Here is a 15,488-nt window from a genome sequence, read left to right as displayed (position 1 = left end):
TAGGTGTATTTCTGGTGCAAATTGTGGCACAAAGGTCCATTGCGCTACAATCTGCGACTTTTCCCCGCTCATGCCAGGTCTAAAAAAGTGAGCGTGGCATGGGCCGGAAAGGGGACGGGCCAGCAGACCGGTCTCATTTACGATTTTCTACGCCTGTTTTAGGCTGCTATCTTGGAAAACCCCTTTAACCTACGGCATTAAATCTGATGGTGGGCAGTTCAGGTAGGGTAGAAAAGGGATTAATATCAACAAACAGGGTGGCTGAAGGTTGTGAAAGGGTAATGTCAGAACCCCTGGTGGTTAAGGGTGGTGAAAGGGCTAATGCTTATATCTCTAGTGGTCTATTGTAGAGAATGAGTAATTCCTATATCCTTAGGTAATGAACGGGTTAATGCTGATATCCCTGGTAGGATACCTATATTGGAGGCTGCACGACTCAATGGCTGCTGTCTTCTCATGGCTGTATATTGTTTGACAGCATCACCAGAGATTATTCGATTACAGAGAATCTCAGACATTCTGTCACGGATGGTGTTACAGAAAACTAGAAGACATAAATGAAGATCCGACTGACTTGATCCAAAACTATAGAACAAAAGGGTAAGCCCTGTAACAGCCCTAGCTCTCTCCCTTACTGCTCAGCCTATGCAAAAATCTCAATGGTAGAACATTGCATACCTTCGTTCCTCGACTGTATGACACCTGAACACCCTATAATAGTGAGGGGACACGACCACCGGCTCCCTACACTTAATACGGAGGGAGTCAGGGTCACCAAGGATCAAGCCCACAGGAAAACAGAAATAAAGAAACAGACTTATCTTGTGGATGCAGCAGTAACAGCTTCTAGCATCAGCACACTTCAGGAAGTTGTATAAACCGCAAGGTGAGGCAGTATGGGGAGGAGATATATAGGGAGGCAATCACTGCTAATAGATGACAGCTGGGAGAGGGAGGAGAGATGTCAAAACGAAAGCAAAACAAAAGAAGATCATGCAGGAGGTACTGAAGAGCGTCTATCAGAACTTCTCAAAGATCTGGTGGTGACACATTCAAACCATCTGTGTAAATGACTGATGACCAGAGTAAGCTTCCTGTCCTCCTTGGGGCCCCTATACAGGCTATATGTCTTCCAATACTTGTAGGCACATGTATTAAGACAGAAGTATTAGACACCGGTCTTAATAAGCCCCTGCGCTGGTGGTGAATCCGCCGAAGATACGTAGAGGTGCCAGCCTCTACATAACTTCGGCGTATCCAGCGCTGCTTCTAAATGTAAGACAGGCTCCTTGCTGTCATACATTTAGATTATTTTCTAAGCCTAAAGCCCGTCCCCTTCCACATCACATCCACTTTTTTTAGCCCTGGCGCAAAGGAAATACGCATAATATAGACATATTTCTGTTTAATAAATGACCCCCTTAGTTTCTTTCTTTATGGAGACACCATATTCTCTCCTAGAATTATAGTCCCTTTAAGTGGAAATGATCAGTTTGGGTCTGTAGGATTCAAACCACATGGACCTATATCAGCTATGTGCATGAAGCCTCAAGTTTCCTACGATAGAAACAAAAGAACAAGAATGTGTTTAGCACCACAATATACATTCATGCAACTAAACACGGCTGACATATTTCAGTCCTGTCCCATTGAAATAATTAGGGAAGGTGTCTAAATAGATCTGCTTTAATAAGGAGCAATTTGGAAAGATGCCATAACCATTTTGTCCAAATACATTCACTGGCCATTAAATAAAATCCCTCTGTGACCTACTAATTATCAGGTTCCTTCAGCGGTCACGAGGTTTACCTGCCGCAGCTGGCAGAGGACAGTAAATCTTCAATTAGACAGAGGTTTCTTTAGAGAAAGTACAATGATTGTCTCTGGTTTGAATTATATCCTATCATTTGCCAAGGCTCTTTAGTGAGTCAGACATAACTTACAGGGAAGCTCCCGAAAGGGGGCACTAAAAAGATAATTTGCCAGAATTTTCAAGAACAGTATATGGAAATACAGGTAATTTATTAGATATGGAATCATATAGGAAATGCATAAAATACATGAAACCTGCCAAAAAGATTGTGGGAATGAGAGAATCTTCTGATCTTTGGCATCAAACAGTTGGAATGATGCAATGAACTGGGAAACCCCTATAATGTGATTGGGGCCCATAACTTCTATGGTCGGCCCATAACTATGATCAGACAACACAGGGTCCATTTAAAGCAAGCCCCCAAATTTGTTTGACCATGTTCCCTGTTGCTAGTGCTAATATTGATTACCAGTTGCAGACTTTACTACTAACCATACTGGGAATTGCTCCACCGACCACCATGAGCTGGATGTTCTAAGGCCACTGATCACAGGAACTACATAGAGTATATTATAGGAGTCCTGTATGCAGTGAGGACAGACTTGACTCTTTTTCATCCACCAGAAGACAACCCCCTTTGAAGCTTTCAAGCCACGATCTGTTCACTTGTCCATCAAGGATTAATGTGACCCTCCAGACTCCCCATTACTTATCCACCTCAATGCGCCTCAGTGGCTCAGTGGTTAGCAGTGGTGTCTTGCAGCGCTGGGGTCCTCAAATCTTTCCAAGAACAACATCTGCATGGAGGTTGTATGTTCTCCCCATGTTTACATGGATTTTCTCCAAGACTCTAAATACATACTGATAGGGAACTTAGATTGTGATCCCCATTGAAGACAACAATCAATGATAATGTCTGTAAAGCAATGCGGAATATATTAGCAAAATATAAGCGAGTCAAATAAATAGATGTATGGTAGTTACCTGATAATCAGATTTTTCTCACTGGTGTTTTAGTAATCTGTACTTTATAGTTATTCTATCTCTGCTGTACTGGAAATACGCTCTTTACCCGCTGACTTTCTGGTGAGTATGTGATAGACTCTTGTTATACACAGCAGCTGAACTGGGAGGCAGAGCGGAAAGGGGAGGAGAGAGCAACTGTCTGAACCAATGATGAGACAGACAGTACCTGAGACTCCCTGTAGCCACTGTAAGTAAGCCGTAGTCACAGATCACAGCTGTATCCTAATAATGCTTAGCTAAAAAGCAGCCAAGAAGCAAGATCAGAGGAATCAGAGGAACATTAATAGCAGGTAGTAGTTACTGATACATATCATTTTTGCAGTGCTAACTGGACTGTTGATTTAAATTGCCCATGGGTCACTATTATCAGGTTATGTATAGATGCAGGGTAGGTCCTCAGAATCCTTTCCTGTGGTGGATCCAAGGAATCTCAGTATGAAACCTCAGTGATCATCATATTAAACATTTGAGCATAGAAACCAGGGACCACAAACTTTCACAGCATCAACTTAATTTTTGGTAAGGTATCTTTATTTTTACTGGCCACCAGCAAAGACCACCAAGTTGCGAGTCACCAACTACCTGACTATTCATTTGAAAACTGCTGGAAATGTTGTGGTCAAACTATTAAAGGGGTTGTGCCATCTGGAAATTTATGGCATATTAATAGGATGTACCATAAATATCTTTTAGGTACAGGACAGGTCTCATCTCTGGAACCATCTTGGATCTCAAGAATAGGGCCCCACCATGAATGAAGAGCACATCGAGTATGTGTGGTATCCTTTCCACTGTTATGGAACTTCTGAATATAGCTAATTGAGAAGTCCTATATCAGTGAATGGAGGGGACACGACTCATGAGCGGCCACCCTTCCATTCACTGCTATAGGACTTCCATTCACAGCAGGGCTTTATTCTTGAGCTCAGACATTTATGACATATCCTATTGATATGCCATAAACACCTAGATGGAGATAACTCTTTACACTTGAAAGGGGTTATCCTAGTGGTAATGTAAAACATGAAAATTAGGTATCATATAGTCCATGACAGTGTCTTTCTAACAGACTTAGAACCAGCCCTGTACCTTGCATGGATCCATGCTGGATTTGCTCTGCTAGATTTATTTCAAGATGGCAGCTTAGGGGGAAGGGGTGCTCTTTCTCGGAGGGGGGGGGGGGGGTCCTCTCTGCTGCAGCTGGTGGCCATTGAAGGATGGAACTGAGCATGTAAGTCAACCTCAGTGAGTAGAACAGAGAATTTAGAAAAAAGGCAAACAGCAGGTGGCACTATACTGATAGATTTCAGTGGTGTTGAGCAAATCGAAGTTAACAAAGTGGAATTCGATCCGATTTTCCAGAAAAATCGCCATGAATACAAATTTCTTGGTGCTTCGTGTTAACTAATCAATTTTTCCTGTAATGGCGGTAAAAAATAAAAAAAAACATACTCACATCATCAATTTCCATCAAACCCCCTGATAGGCTCAATGTGACTCTCAGATGCCGCGATCGGCGTCTGATGGTTTAAATGATGGGGACGGCACGATCACCTTTCTCCGTCATTGCTCCCACTCCATACAATAGAATGTGATTCCTTACAAAGTAATTCATAACTAATTGAATTTCTTGTCGAAGTGCGGCGAAGCAACCTTATCGAATTTTTGAAAACTTCGCTCTTCACTAGATTTCAGTGAGTAACTCAGTGGCTTTACTAAATTTTTTATTAGATACAATTTCAAAAGTATTCAGATCCAGGTGCTGGTTTGAAAAACTTAGAATATGTTTCGCCGGATGACTACTTTGAGAACTCAGCAGTTAATTTCCTCTCCCCAATACTGTCTGTTCATTTCCCCTTTACACAAGGAAAATGCGTATTGTTCAAGCTCCAGTGAAGTAAATCCCTCCTTTGGCATTGGGATGCCTCACTTGGCTAGACATTTCAAGGGAACATTTAGGGATACAGTATATCCTATTCCAAACTAAGAGTCTGTTTTACATGATGAACAATTTCCTTTTATGTATCTGAGGTAAAAATAGTTTCTAGGTCACATCAGTGCGTAGCGGTGGCAAGTTAATATGCTTTCTTCTAAACAATAATATCATCCACAGCGGATGATCTCCTCTAGAGGGATCTTCATTAAAGCAATCTACACACTGGTTCCAGTTGTGCTGAAAGCTGGCGCTTCTGCGCTGTCAGATTACTTTGTGCTGAGTTCCCTACCAGAGAGATGGATGGTAGGAGCATGGAAGCAACGCCAGCTCTACGAGACATCAATCATGACAATTCTCAAAATCTTTCACTTACGGAGAGCTGTTTATCAATCCGATGGGGCTGAAATGCAAAGTTGGTATGGAGCAAAAATGAGAAGAAGAGTAACTGGAAAAGAAGCTAAGAATATCTGATATTATTTCTCAATTTTAAAGGTATTCATTTTTGCTCAACTTAGGGCGGGTTTGCATTCGCGTTATGGAATTCCCTTATAGGGTTTCGTTATAAAAGAGTTAGAACGGAATTTCAGGATGGAATGAAAAACTGAAGCCTTTAAGAGACATTCAATTTAGCTCCGTCCTAATACATGTCTATGGGGACAAATAACGGTTTAGTTTGTTTCCGTTATACATAACAGAAAAAATTGTCCTGTCAAAAAAATTGTCCTGTCGATAGGACTATTTTTACTGTCACGTATAATGGAACCAAACAGAACCGTTATTTGTCCCCATTGACATGTATTAGAACGGAGCCTCTTAAAGGCTTCTGTTTTGCATTCCGTCCGAAAATTCAGTTTTAACTGAACCTATAACAGAATTCCCTAACGCGAATTCTACTTATATATTTATTACACTGATGGCCTAATACTACCACATGGTGCCTCAAGAGCAAACTATACCATCTGGTAGTGGTCTCCAACTTGTGGCTCCCCAACTGTTTTTTGAAAGTACATCTACTAGATGGTGAGTAAGAGGTTGGATACCCCCAGTACAGTATATAATATACCCCAAAATTATTGCCCAAACATTTGTTTCTGCAACATCTTTACCATTTTCACTTTACCCTCTATGTGTAGGGTTGGAATAAAGTTAATAGGATCCCCATCTCTCCTCTAGCACCTGAACTCCATCTGACCCCTTATTAGCAGGAGAGATAGACGGCCTTCTCCATTGAAGTCTATTGGAGCTGTGCAGACAGACGACCCAGTGACTCCAAAGCAATGTTCACATACTGAGGATTAGTTGCTGATCTAAAAACAAATCCACAGTGATCCACCAGATGTAAGGCAGCTATCCTATAAGTCAATGTTTGACCCTTTAACTAGGCCTTGCGGTATAACTCGGATATTAAATAAGCCAGCACCTCATCTGCAGACAGCAGTGCTCTGCACTGATGAAGGGCAATCACGCCAAAGCTGCTGTCTGCAGATGAGGTGCTGGCTTAGTCAGGATATTTTCATGTATTAAACGAGGCATGGCCTCCCGGGGCAGGGATGTAATATTACCACTTTACAAAGCGTTAGTGTGGCCTCATCTGGAATATGCAGTTCAGTTCTGGGAACCAGTCCATAGTAAGGAAGCACTGCAGCTGGAAAAATTACAGAGGAGAGCGACTAAACTGATAAGAGGCATGGAGGGTCATAGTTATGAAGAAAGATTAAAATAATAGAATTTATTTAGTCTTGAAAAGAGACATCTAAGGGGGGACATGATTAATCTATACAAATATATAAATGGGCCATACAAAAAATATGGTGAAAAACTGTTCTATGTAAAATGCCCTCAAAAGACAAGGGGGCACTGCCTCCGGCTGGAGAAGAAAAGGTTCCGTCAAAGCTTCTTTACTGTAAGAACTGTGAAGCTGTGAAATAGACTTCCTTAGGACACGGTCACAGCATACAGTAGACAGTTTTAAATAGGGTTTAGATTAATTTTTAAAAGTAAACAACATTAATGCTTATAAAAACGTGTAGAAATTTGAGTCTAACTTCCTTTTGGGATTCGCGTCCCCACCTATCCCTTGGTTGAACTTGATAGACTTATGTCTTTTTTCAATCATATCAACTATGTAACTATGTCTCAAGGCCTAGTTAAAGGGTCAAACATTCACTTATGGAGTAGCTGCCTTACATCTGGTGGCATTAGAGGCAGAGCTTGTTAAGAGCTCATTTGCATCCCTTTCCTCCATAGATTTTGCATCTAATCTATAGCAATACGTGGCATTCATGGCCTCTTGCTGGAGGTCATGGGTGCTATGACTAGTCTGTAGCCTCTGGAAGCTTGGGGTTGCAGACAGTTCATAATCCTGTTTACAAAATACAGGTGCGGTCTTTCTGGTCTTGGTGCTGATATCTTTCTGGCATCCCTGCTATTTGATACAGACAGATGGCACATCCGCCCACCCGCCTGCTCTTCTGTTCTTTTTTATATTGTCATATGCAATCACATCTATATTTAGCCTCATAGTAGAATCTCTGTGTGCTGTATTACTACAGAGTACTGTGTCTTTGTCCTAGCTTTTTTTGGCGGAGATTTGAGGCCAGAATTGTTCTTGTAATGAGTTAGTCCTAGAGGTGGTACTCCAAGGTACATCTCCAAGGCAGAGATTCTTGGCAGAGTTGGTTATTTGGTGCCCGTGTTTTGGGGCTGGCATATCTAGTTTGGTAAAATATTAATAATAAAGCTGTGGCCATCTTAAACCCTATCTGGAGTCTGTTAGACTTATTCATACCAAAGAGGAAGGGGGACACAGCAGCATGGGGATCTCATTGGAGGGGTTATTGACCAATGCAACTTAAGTGAGTGACCATAGACGGTCTTGTGTTAAATGTGAATTGTGTTGGAGATTTGTTGCAGATTTCACTCTATGTGTTATGGGAAAGTATGCACCTATTCCGTATAAGAATCAGCACATTTTAGATTTTTGTGCAGATTTTTGTACATGTGGATAAAGTTTTGAGGTTCTCATACTTTTGTATTATACTGTAAATTCATGCAGCTTTGTGGACGAAGACCGCACTGCAAATTCTCCACATCCAGACCCACCCATAGGCTTCAAAAGAGAGTGCTATGCGCATGTGTGTTTAGGGTTGGCCTGGGGTTTTCTTGGGCCCATCAGAGTAAATTATTTTCAGGGCCTAACACCCATATCATCAATAAAGCCTAATATGTTTGTATTCAAAGAAATATACCCTAGTGGAAATTTATTGTCTCCAAAGGCAGCTCAAAATGTTTTTTCTTTGGGGCCCAATATGGTATCAGAGCATTAACCCAATGGAGGATCTTCTAGTACTCTGGTGGGTCAGTGCTACACTGTGTGTTGTCACCTCTTGTCGGCAGAGACCCTCATGCAGGGCGGCGTTGGGGGGGTGGAAACTGGGCAATTGTCCAGGGCCCCCATTGTCTAAGGGGCCCCCTGCTTCAGTGCTGCTGACAACTGAACAGCTGCACTTTATAATGCAGTGTACAATCTCCTCCCTAACATATAAATCATTAACCTAGTGCTGACAGGACCTGCCTTAACGTCAGATGCAGGAGGCGGAGCTCAGCAGAGAAGAGGGGATGAAGGACCTGTGATGACCTCACCATCATGTGACCATAATAGGAGGCAGAGCTCAGCAGTGCAGTAAAGTAAAGTAATGAAGAAGAAGACCAGCCATGCATGTGAAGAAGTATGGATTCAATGTAAGTGCCAGGGAAATGCTGGGAGTTGTAGTCCTCTCCTCTTATACCTCCTGTTATATAATATCAGAATACATAACAAGAGGAGGTATGAGGATAGGACTACAACTCCAGCATGTCCAGCTTGTTATGTAATATCAGAGTACATTAGGAGAGGAGGTATAAGAAGAGAGGACTACAACTCTCAGCATGTCCAGGCCATTATTATATAATATCAGGGTACATTACAACACCCTGGATATGCTGGGAGTTGTATACCTCCTATTATAATGTACTCTGATATTACATAATAACTGCTTGGACATGCTGGGAGTTGTAGTCTTCTCTTATACCTCCTCTTCTAATGTACTCTGATATTACATAATAACGGCTTGGACCTGTTGTGAGTTATAGTCCCATCCTCTTATACGTCCCCCTGTAATGTGCTCTGATATTAAATAATGGCTTATACATGCTGGGAGTTATAGTCTTCTCCTGTTATACCTCCTGCAGTAATGTGCTCTGAATTAGGGCCTGGACGATGGATAGGGGAGGGTAGTCATCCGCCTAGGGTGCCACTTCGGTACCCATAAAGGGGGTGCACTCATGGCGGTCCAACTTCACAACCCTCAGGCCGCTAGGCCTCAAGCCTGTGAGGCATTAGAACAGCGCAAGAAGCCACAATGACATTACTGCAACCTCCTGCTCTGGGTCTCGCATAATGTCATCATCACATGAGACCCGGAGCAGGAGTTGTGATGTAATTGTGACCGCATGCATCAGGATGCAGCAACACAAGCCACAGATAAAACAGTGGTCTGCATCGCAGACAGTGGCGGGGGGACGGGAGGGAGGCGTTTTGTTTTATTCTTTATACTAAATGTCCACACTGCTGGGGGCACCAGGGATGGGGGGAAGGACATAATTATATATACTTGGCACTACTGGGGAGGAATGGAGGAGGATTATATACATACTGGCACTATGGTGGAACATTATATACAGTGATGGAGGCCTGTTCTTATAACTGCCTGCTCCCGGTGACCGCATTTGATTTCAGACTGGCTCCCAGCACAGGCACAGGTAAGGGCTTACCTGTGCATCGCCGGACTTGTGAGTCAAGATGGCAGCCTGCATGTGTTCGCTGGCGAACACTGAGAACTGACCATCACTGATTATATATATATTGGCACTATGGGGGGGGGGGGAAGCATTATATATTGGAACTAGTGGGGGGCACTACAGGGGGACATTAGAGCCACTGGGAGCATTATGGTTATATTATTACTACTAGGGTACTGTAGTGGCGTTATTATTATTTGACGCAATATGGAGGGCATTGCTACTAATGGGGGCTATCTTGGGGAGTATCATCACTATTGGGGGCACCATTACTAATGAGGGCAGTCTGGGTGTATAGTATAGTGTTTGTGGACATGGAGGGAGCACAACAGGAACAGTATTGGGGATAGCTTAGGAGGTTCTCCGGGTTTTTTCGTATTGATGACCTATCCTTGGGATAGGTCAGCAATATTAGATCGTCGTGGGTCTGACACCCGGCACTCCTGACGATCAGCTGTTTGAGGAGACGGCGTGCGCTGTGCGCACATACCGTCTCCCTTCTCTCTTCCTGCTCTGTTGCTGTATGTCTATTGGGCAGCAGCAGTGAACAGCATGCGCCGTCTTCTCAAACAGCTGATCGACTGGGGTGTCGGACTGTGTTTTTAGCACATTATTACAAGATGTGGGCCCCCTCTTTTTATTTTGCCCAGGGCCACATTTTGTCTAAAACTGGCCCTGCCCTCATGGTTGTCAAGGTTCCAGGACACCTGTCCCCTATTCTTTCCTAATAATCAGGCCTTTGGTACCCACCTCTTACAATGTATGCTTTAGCCAAAAGTGCAGCAACACACTCATGACAAATCTTCCCAAATAATATGTCACTTTTGTCTTCGAAAATGGCTTCTTCCACATGATAATTTTCTCAAGTCAAATGGTCTTTTATCTTAGTCTCCTCTAGATACACGTCTGATATTACAAAGCAAAGCAAAGTACCGTAATTAATTTATTGATCCCATGTAGTGCTTTATCATCTCCCTTCTGTAGACGCTCAGTTCCCTGTCCAGTCAATTGTGTAGGAAATATATAGAGCAAATATTTTGAGAAGAAGAGGAAATTACCAAGGTAATCAATATTCCCATAAATTATAAGGATCCATTATTCATAATGTACAATGCTGTGATGTGTGTTGTACAGCGGTACTTTATAACATCACATAATCTATGTTACAACCAATGAATAATACAATGCTCATTCATTCTATCTACAAAGTGTAGCTACATATTGTTACATTTTGAAAAATTTTCAAATTTTATATTAATTAGAATAGATATGGCTTCTAAGGAATGGTTACTATCTAAGGCTGCCTTCTTGACTGGCACCCATGACTAATCAAGCAGTAAGGTTAGCAGCGATTAGCTTATTTTGGGATGTCCTTCTATGCATTGTAAAGTAATGACCCCGTTAAGATTCCATAATTAACAGTGACTGAAAGGTCATACTACTGCAAAGATGGAGTTGGCACCTAAAAAAAAAGACCAGTTTTGCCAACCAAGAGATTAAGCTTGATCAAAGGCAACACCCGTCTGTAAAAATAATGTGTCTATTGTGTGGGTAGTTACAGGGTTAGTCAAGTGGACAACCCCTTTTAGAAGAAGAACCCCAGGGCAATTAGCTTCAGAGGAATTATAGTATAATAAGCCGAACATTCTGAGGAAACATTTGCAAGACTGAGAAATGCTCTTTCTAGCAGGTTTTGACTCTGGTTCTTAAGAAGATCTGAGGGGAGATTTATAACATCCATATGGGTTATTGGTTTTTTGAATGGTGAAAAGACTCATCGACCAGCCGCAGTTCCATTAAAGAGACATCCCCTTTCCAAATGTCCCTTTAATGGCACTATGGCTAATCTGAGCTACCAGAATTATGATGTCAACCCCTGGTGTAGTAGGTATCCAAGAACAACAGGTGGTGGCCATTAAACTATATGGATACCCTTCAATTTTATTGGTGCAATGCATTCATTTCACTGAGAAGATAAGAATTTTCAATGTAGTCTCCCCGGCCATATCAGAGAGTCTCCATGTCCAGCATGACTTCAGGAGTCCGAAATGATGAGAAAGATTGACCTCAAGAAATGACCCCAACGTATTGACTGCCTAATATAATTACCCCTCATCATAACAGAATTATGCATCATAGGAGGCGTTACTTTGTTGAAAAGACTTGACTGTCATACCACAAGCCACACAAGAGTCCATTCTCCCATGTTTCTGTTGTTTACCTCCATGAAATGAATCATTGCAACTTCTCTGACTTGGTTCTTATTTATGCAGGAATTATAACAATTGTATTTCAAGGACGGCAAGAACATTGATAACTGAACTTTGTGAAATACTAGGAGATTTCACATCTTGGCTGTTCCTAAAGCAGGCATTGGTACTTGATGTACAAGGACATATTGTAATAGCTGGTGATACTGATAGTGTTGAGTCCTGTTCATGCCGACACAGATATACTGTAGTCAACGCTTATAGTGATGTGTGAAGACTTTGGCATACTTAAAGGGGTTGTCTCTTCTCAGACAATGAGGGCATATCGCTAAGATAAGCCCCCATTGTCTGGCAGGTGCGGGTCCCAACTCTGAGACCCACACCTATATCGACAATAGAGCCCCGAAAGTGGTGGAGGGCGCACTGCACATGTGCAGCCGCCCTCCATTAATTTCTATGGGGCACCTCTCGGCTATTTCCGTAGGGCCTTCAGAAGTAAATGAGACTGGTGGCAGGTCATTCGTGATGCACTCCCATTCACTTCTATGGGGAGAACACTTAGTGGTGGCTGGACTGGAGGTCTCCAGCCACCACTTTGCGGGGCTCCGTTCTCGATATAGGTGCAGGTCCCAGCATCTATAAGGCAATGGGGGCATATCCTAGCGATATGTCCCCATTGACTGATATATAACAACCCATTTAATAGCTGCTCCTTGTCAATTTCTCATGGAGGTACACCATTGAGTCGGACTTCAGCTGAGTTTTTAGCACACTTGTGGAGAATTTGATTTCTTTTCAACGTTAATATTACTCTGAGCAACTTAAATTTCAGTAATGATCAACCATACTAATATAATACAAATCAACTTAATTTATATACAGCTCTGAAAAATTAAGAGACCACTCAAATTTTTTCTTAAATCAGCATCTCCACAGATGGTCATTCCAGTGTTTCTTGAATCCCAGCACAGACACAACTCATTCTACTTAATGTGGTGCTAATTGGGTGATCAACTAAGTGAAGTCTTATTTAACAAGCAATGGTATAAAAACCACTCCTGTGGTCATCACTTTTGTCTTGTTATAGAACCAGCTGGATGGCAAAAGCAATGCTAGTAGTACCCAAAAAGTAAGTGTAATGAAAAAAAAAAAACTACAGACCATGCCAAAAAAATTTAAGGAAAACTGAGTGAGGAAAAGAAGGGTTCAATTTTAGCTTTATTGGCAGAGGGATACAGTGAGCAGCAGGTTGCCTCCATCCTTAAAATGTTAAGGACAGCAGTTAATAAGAACAAGGTCAAGCAGCAAACATTAAGGACAACAAAACTACAGATTAGCAAACGGCGGAAACAACTCTGAGTGATGATGGCCACCTTATTCAAGTCTCCTTAACAAAAATAGGAGGACATCAAGGAACCTAGAAAAAGAATGGCAAGCGGGAGCTGGGGCAAAAAGCACAGGCATCCAGAAGCAGGGCTAAAGTCATGCAAACTTGTAGAGCTAGAAAAAGCCCTTCATCAATTAGAAGCAAAGAAGAACCAGGCTGAAGTTTGCAAAAAAAACATAAGGATTGGACCATAGAGGACTGGAGTAAGGTCATCCAATTTTCAGCTTTGCCCAACACCAAGGTCATGTAATGGTTAGAAGGAGGCCTGGAGAGGTCTACAAGCCACAGTGTTTCGCACCTACTGTGAAATTTGGTGCAGGATTGCTGATGATATGGAAGTGTTTCAGCAAAGCTGGAATTGGGCAGATTTGTCTTTGTGACGGATACATGAATCAAGTTCTGACAATGTTTCCCAACTCTGGCGATTGTTTATTATTATTTTTTTTAGCAGGACAATACCCCATATCACACAGCCAGGACAATCAAGGATTAAAGATCACCAGAACAAGAGACTGTCATGGGCAGTCCAATCTCCAGACCTAAACCCTATTAAAAACCTCAGGAATGTGATGAATAGCAAGATGGAGAGTCATAAGCCATCAAACACAACTGAGATGCCTGAATGTCTGCACCAGGAGTAGCATAAAGTTACCCAACAGCAATGTAAAAGCATACCAAGATCTATGAAAGTTGAGATTAAAAATCAGGGTTATTCCACGAAATACTGATTTTTGGACTACAAATAAATATGAACTGGTTTTCTAAGCATTCTTTGAGGACTGATATTACTGCAACTGCTTTGTTATATTGACCGGTGGTCTTTTTTACTTTTTTTTCTTTTTAACGGGTGTCTAAAATATAATTTTTTTTTTATCTGGAATTTGGGAGAAATGTTTTCAGTAATTTACAGAATAAAACAAAATTGCTCATTTTAGTCAAACACATACTTATAAATTGTAAAAGTAGAGAACATTTTTTGAAAAGATAGATATATATAGTCTTTGGCCCAGATGTGGATCAAATGCTGCACACAAACACTGCATACTGTAGATCTTGCATAATAATCTAAATGAAGCCTATAGAGGGCACCCTTGTATTTTGTTTTTTATTTCAGTTGCTATGACAACGTGTATTGAAACATGCTAGAGTGTACATGCATCATTTTGCTGAATTGTAAATTTTCATATGATGCACCAATAATAAAAAGTATGAACACACTTAAAGTGCAAGGGGCTAGAGAGGAATAATAATGGCTATGGGATAGATAGATAGATAGGTAGATATGAGATAGATAGATAGATAGGTAGGTAGATATGAGATAGATAGATAGATAGATAGATAGATATGATATATATATATATATATATATATATATATATATAACAGTGAGACAGGTAGATAGGCAAACAGAGACAGATACATGTGAGACACATAGACCAATAGATGGATGGATAGATAGATAGATAGATAGATAGACAGACCCTATAGACAGATATATCTCTCTACAATGAACTATTTAAGATGGAATGTAAAAGTTGAGTTTGCACCTTGCTAGAAGCATACATGGACACCAGAGATGAGATCTTACCTATAGTTGAGACAACTGTTCCTACAAAGTACAAAGCTCCAGTGAAGTCCCACCTTGGTCTGAGGGCATCTGCCCTGATCCCTGCTGCCATTGCTGCTTCATAATCTCTAAGGAATGAGCGCAGCTCTAGAAGGCTGATATTAAAGGACTCACTGAAGTTCTTCAAGATCCTGTCCCAGCGGTTATGAGCTATGGCTTCTGATGGACTCTCAATGGTGGAAAAGATTGTGGCTCCTGCTATGAGATAAAGTACAATGAAAATGGCTAAGAGAAGGAATCTCCCGTTGTCTTCATTCAGTGGCAGTAAGCAACAGCAGCTTGTAGTTCTCCTGCTAGACATCATCCAAATTTCAGCACCACAGGGCAGCTGGACAGCAACCAACACTTCATTGGATGGAGAGGCATTTGACCACACTTCATAAGGAGACAATCCACAAAGTGTAATTCTATTCTGCGGGTTTCTAAGAGAACAGATGGGGAAACTGTAACTCTTCCTAATTTCTCATTTTACATTGTATCTATGTTGGGGTGACATTGAGAAATCAAGTTTCAATGTAAAGCCCTTTGGGATCTTCTCTTGCAATTCGACACATGGCATCTCAAGGTCCAATGTAGCATCTGAGATCTGGAGGATCACTTTGTTCACTGACCATGCAATGTATATTGTTTTATGGCACTTGGTAATGTTG

General features: G+C 41.6%; 1 protein-coding gene across 1 annotated transcript in view; it reads right to left on the bottom strand.

Moving 5' to 3' along the window:
• The window catches only part of KCNK12 (potassium two pore domain channel subfamily K member 12), a 167,340-nt gene extending 152,198 nt beyond the window's left edge, over positions 1-15,142 (bottom strand). Inside the window, exon 1 of the mRNA XM_044292507.1 lies at positions 14,800-15,142. Coding sequence (XP_044148442.1) covers positions 14,800-15,142 — 343 coding nt within the window. The remainder of the gene's footprint in view (positions 1-14,799) is intronic.
• Between the last annotated feature and the right edge of the window lie 346 nt (positions 15,143-15,488).

This window comes from Bufo gargarizans, chromosome 4 (genome assembly GCF_014858855.1).
Source record: "Bufo gargarizans isolate SCDJY-AF-19 chromosome 4, ASM1485885v1, whole genome shotgun sequence".
In the NCBI taxonomy this organism is placed as follows: domain Eukaryota; kingdom Metazoa; phylum Chordata; class Amphibia; order Anura; family Bufonidae; genus Bufo; species Bufo gargarizans.
Note: the sequence above shows the minus strand (reverse complement) of the source record. Positions and strands in the feature narration are given on the sequence as shown.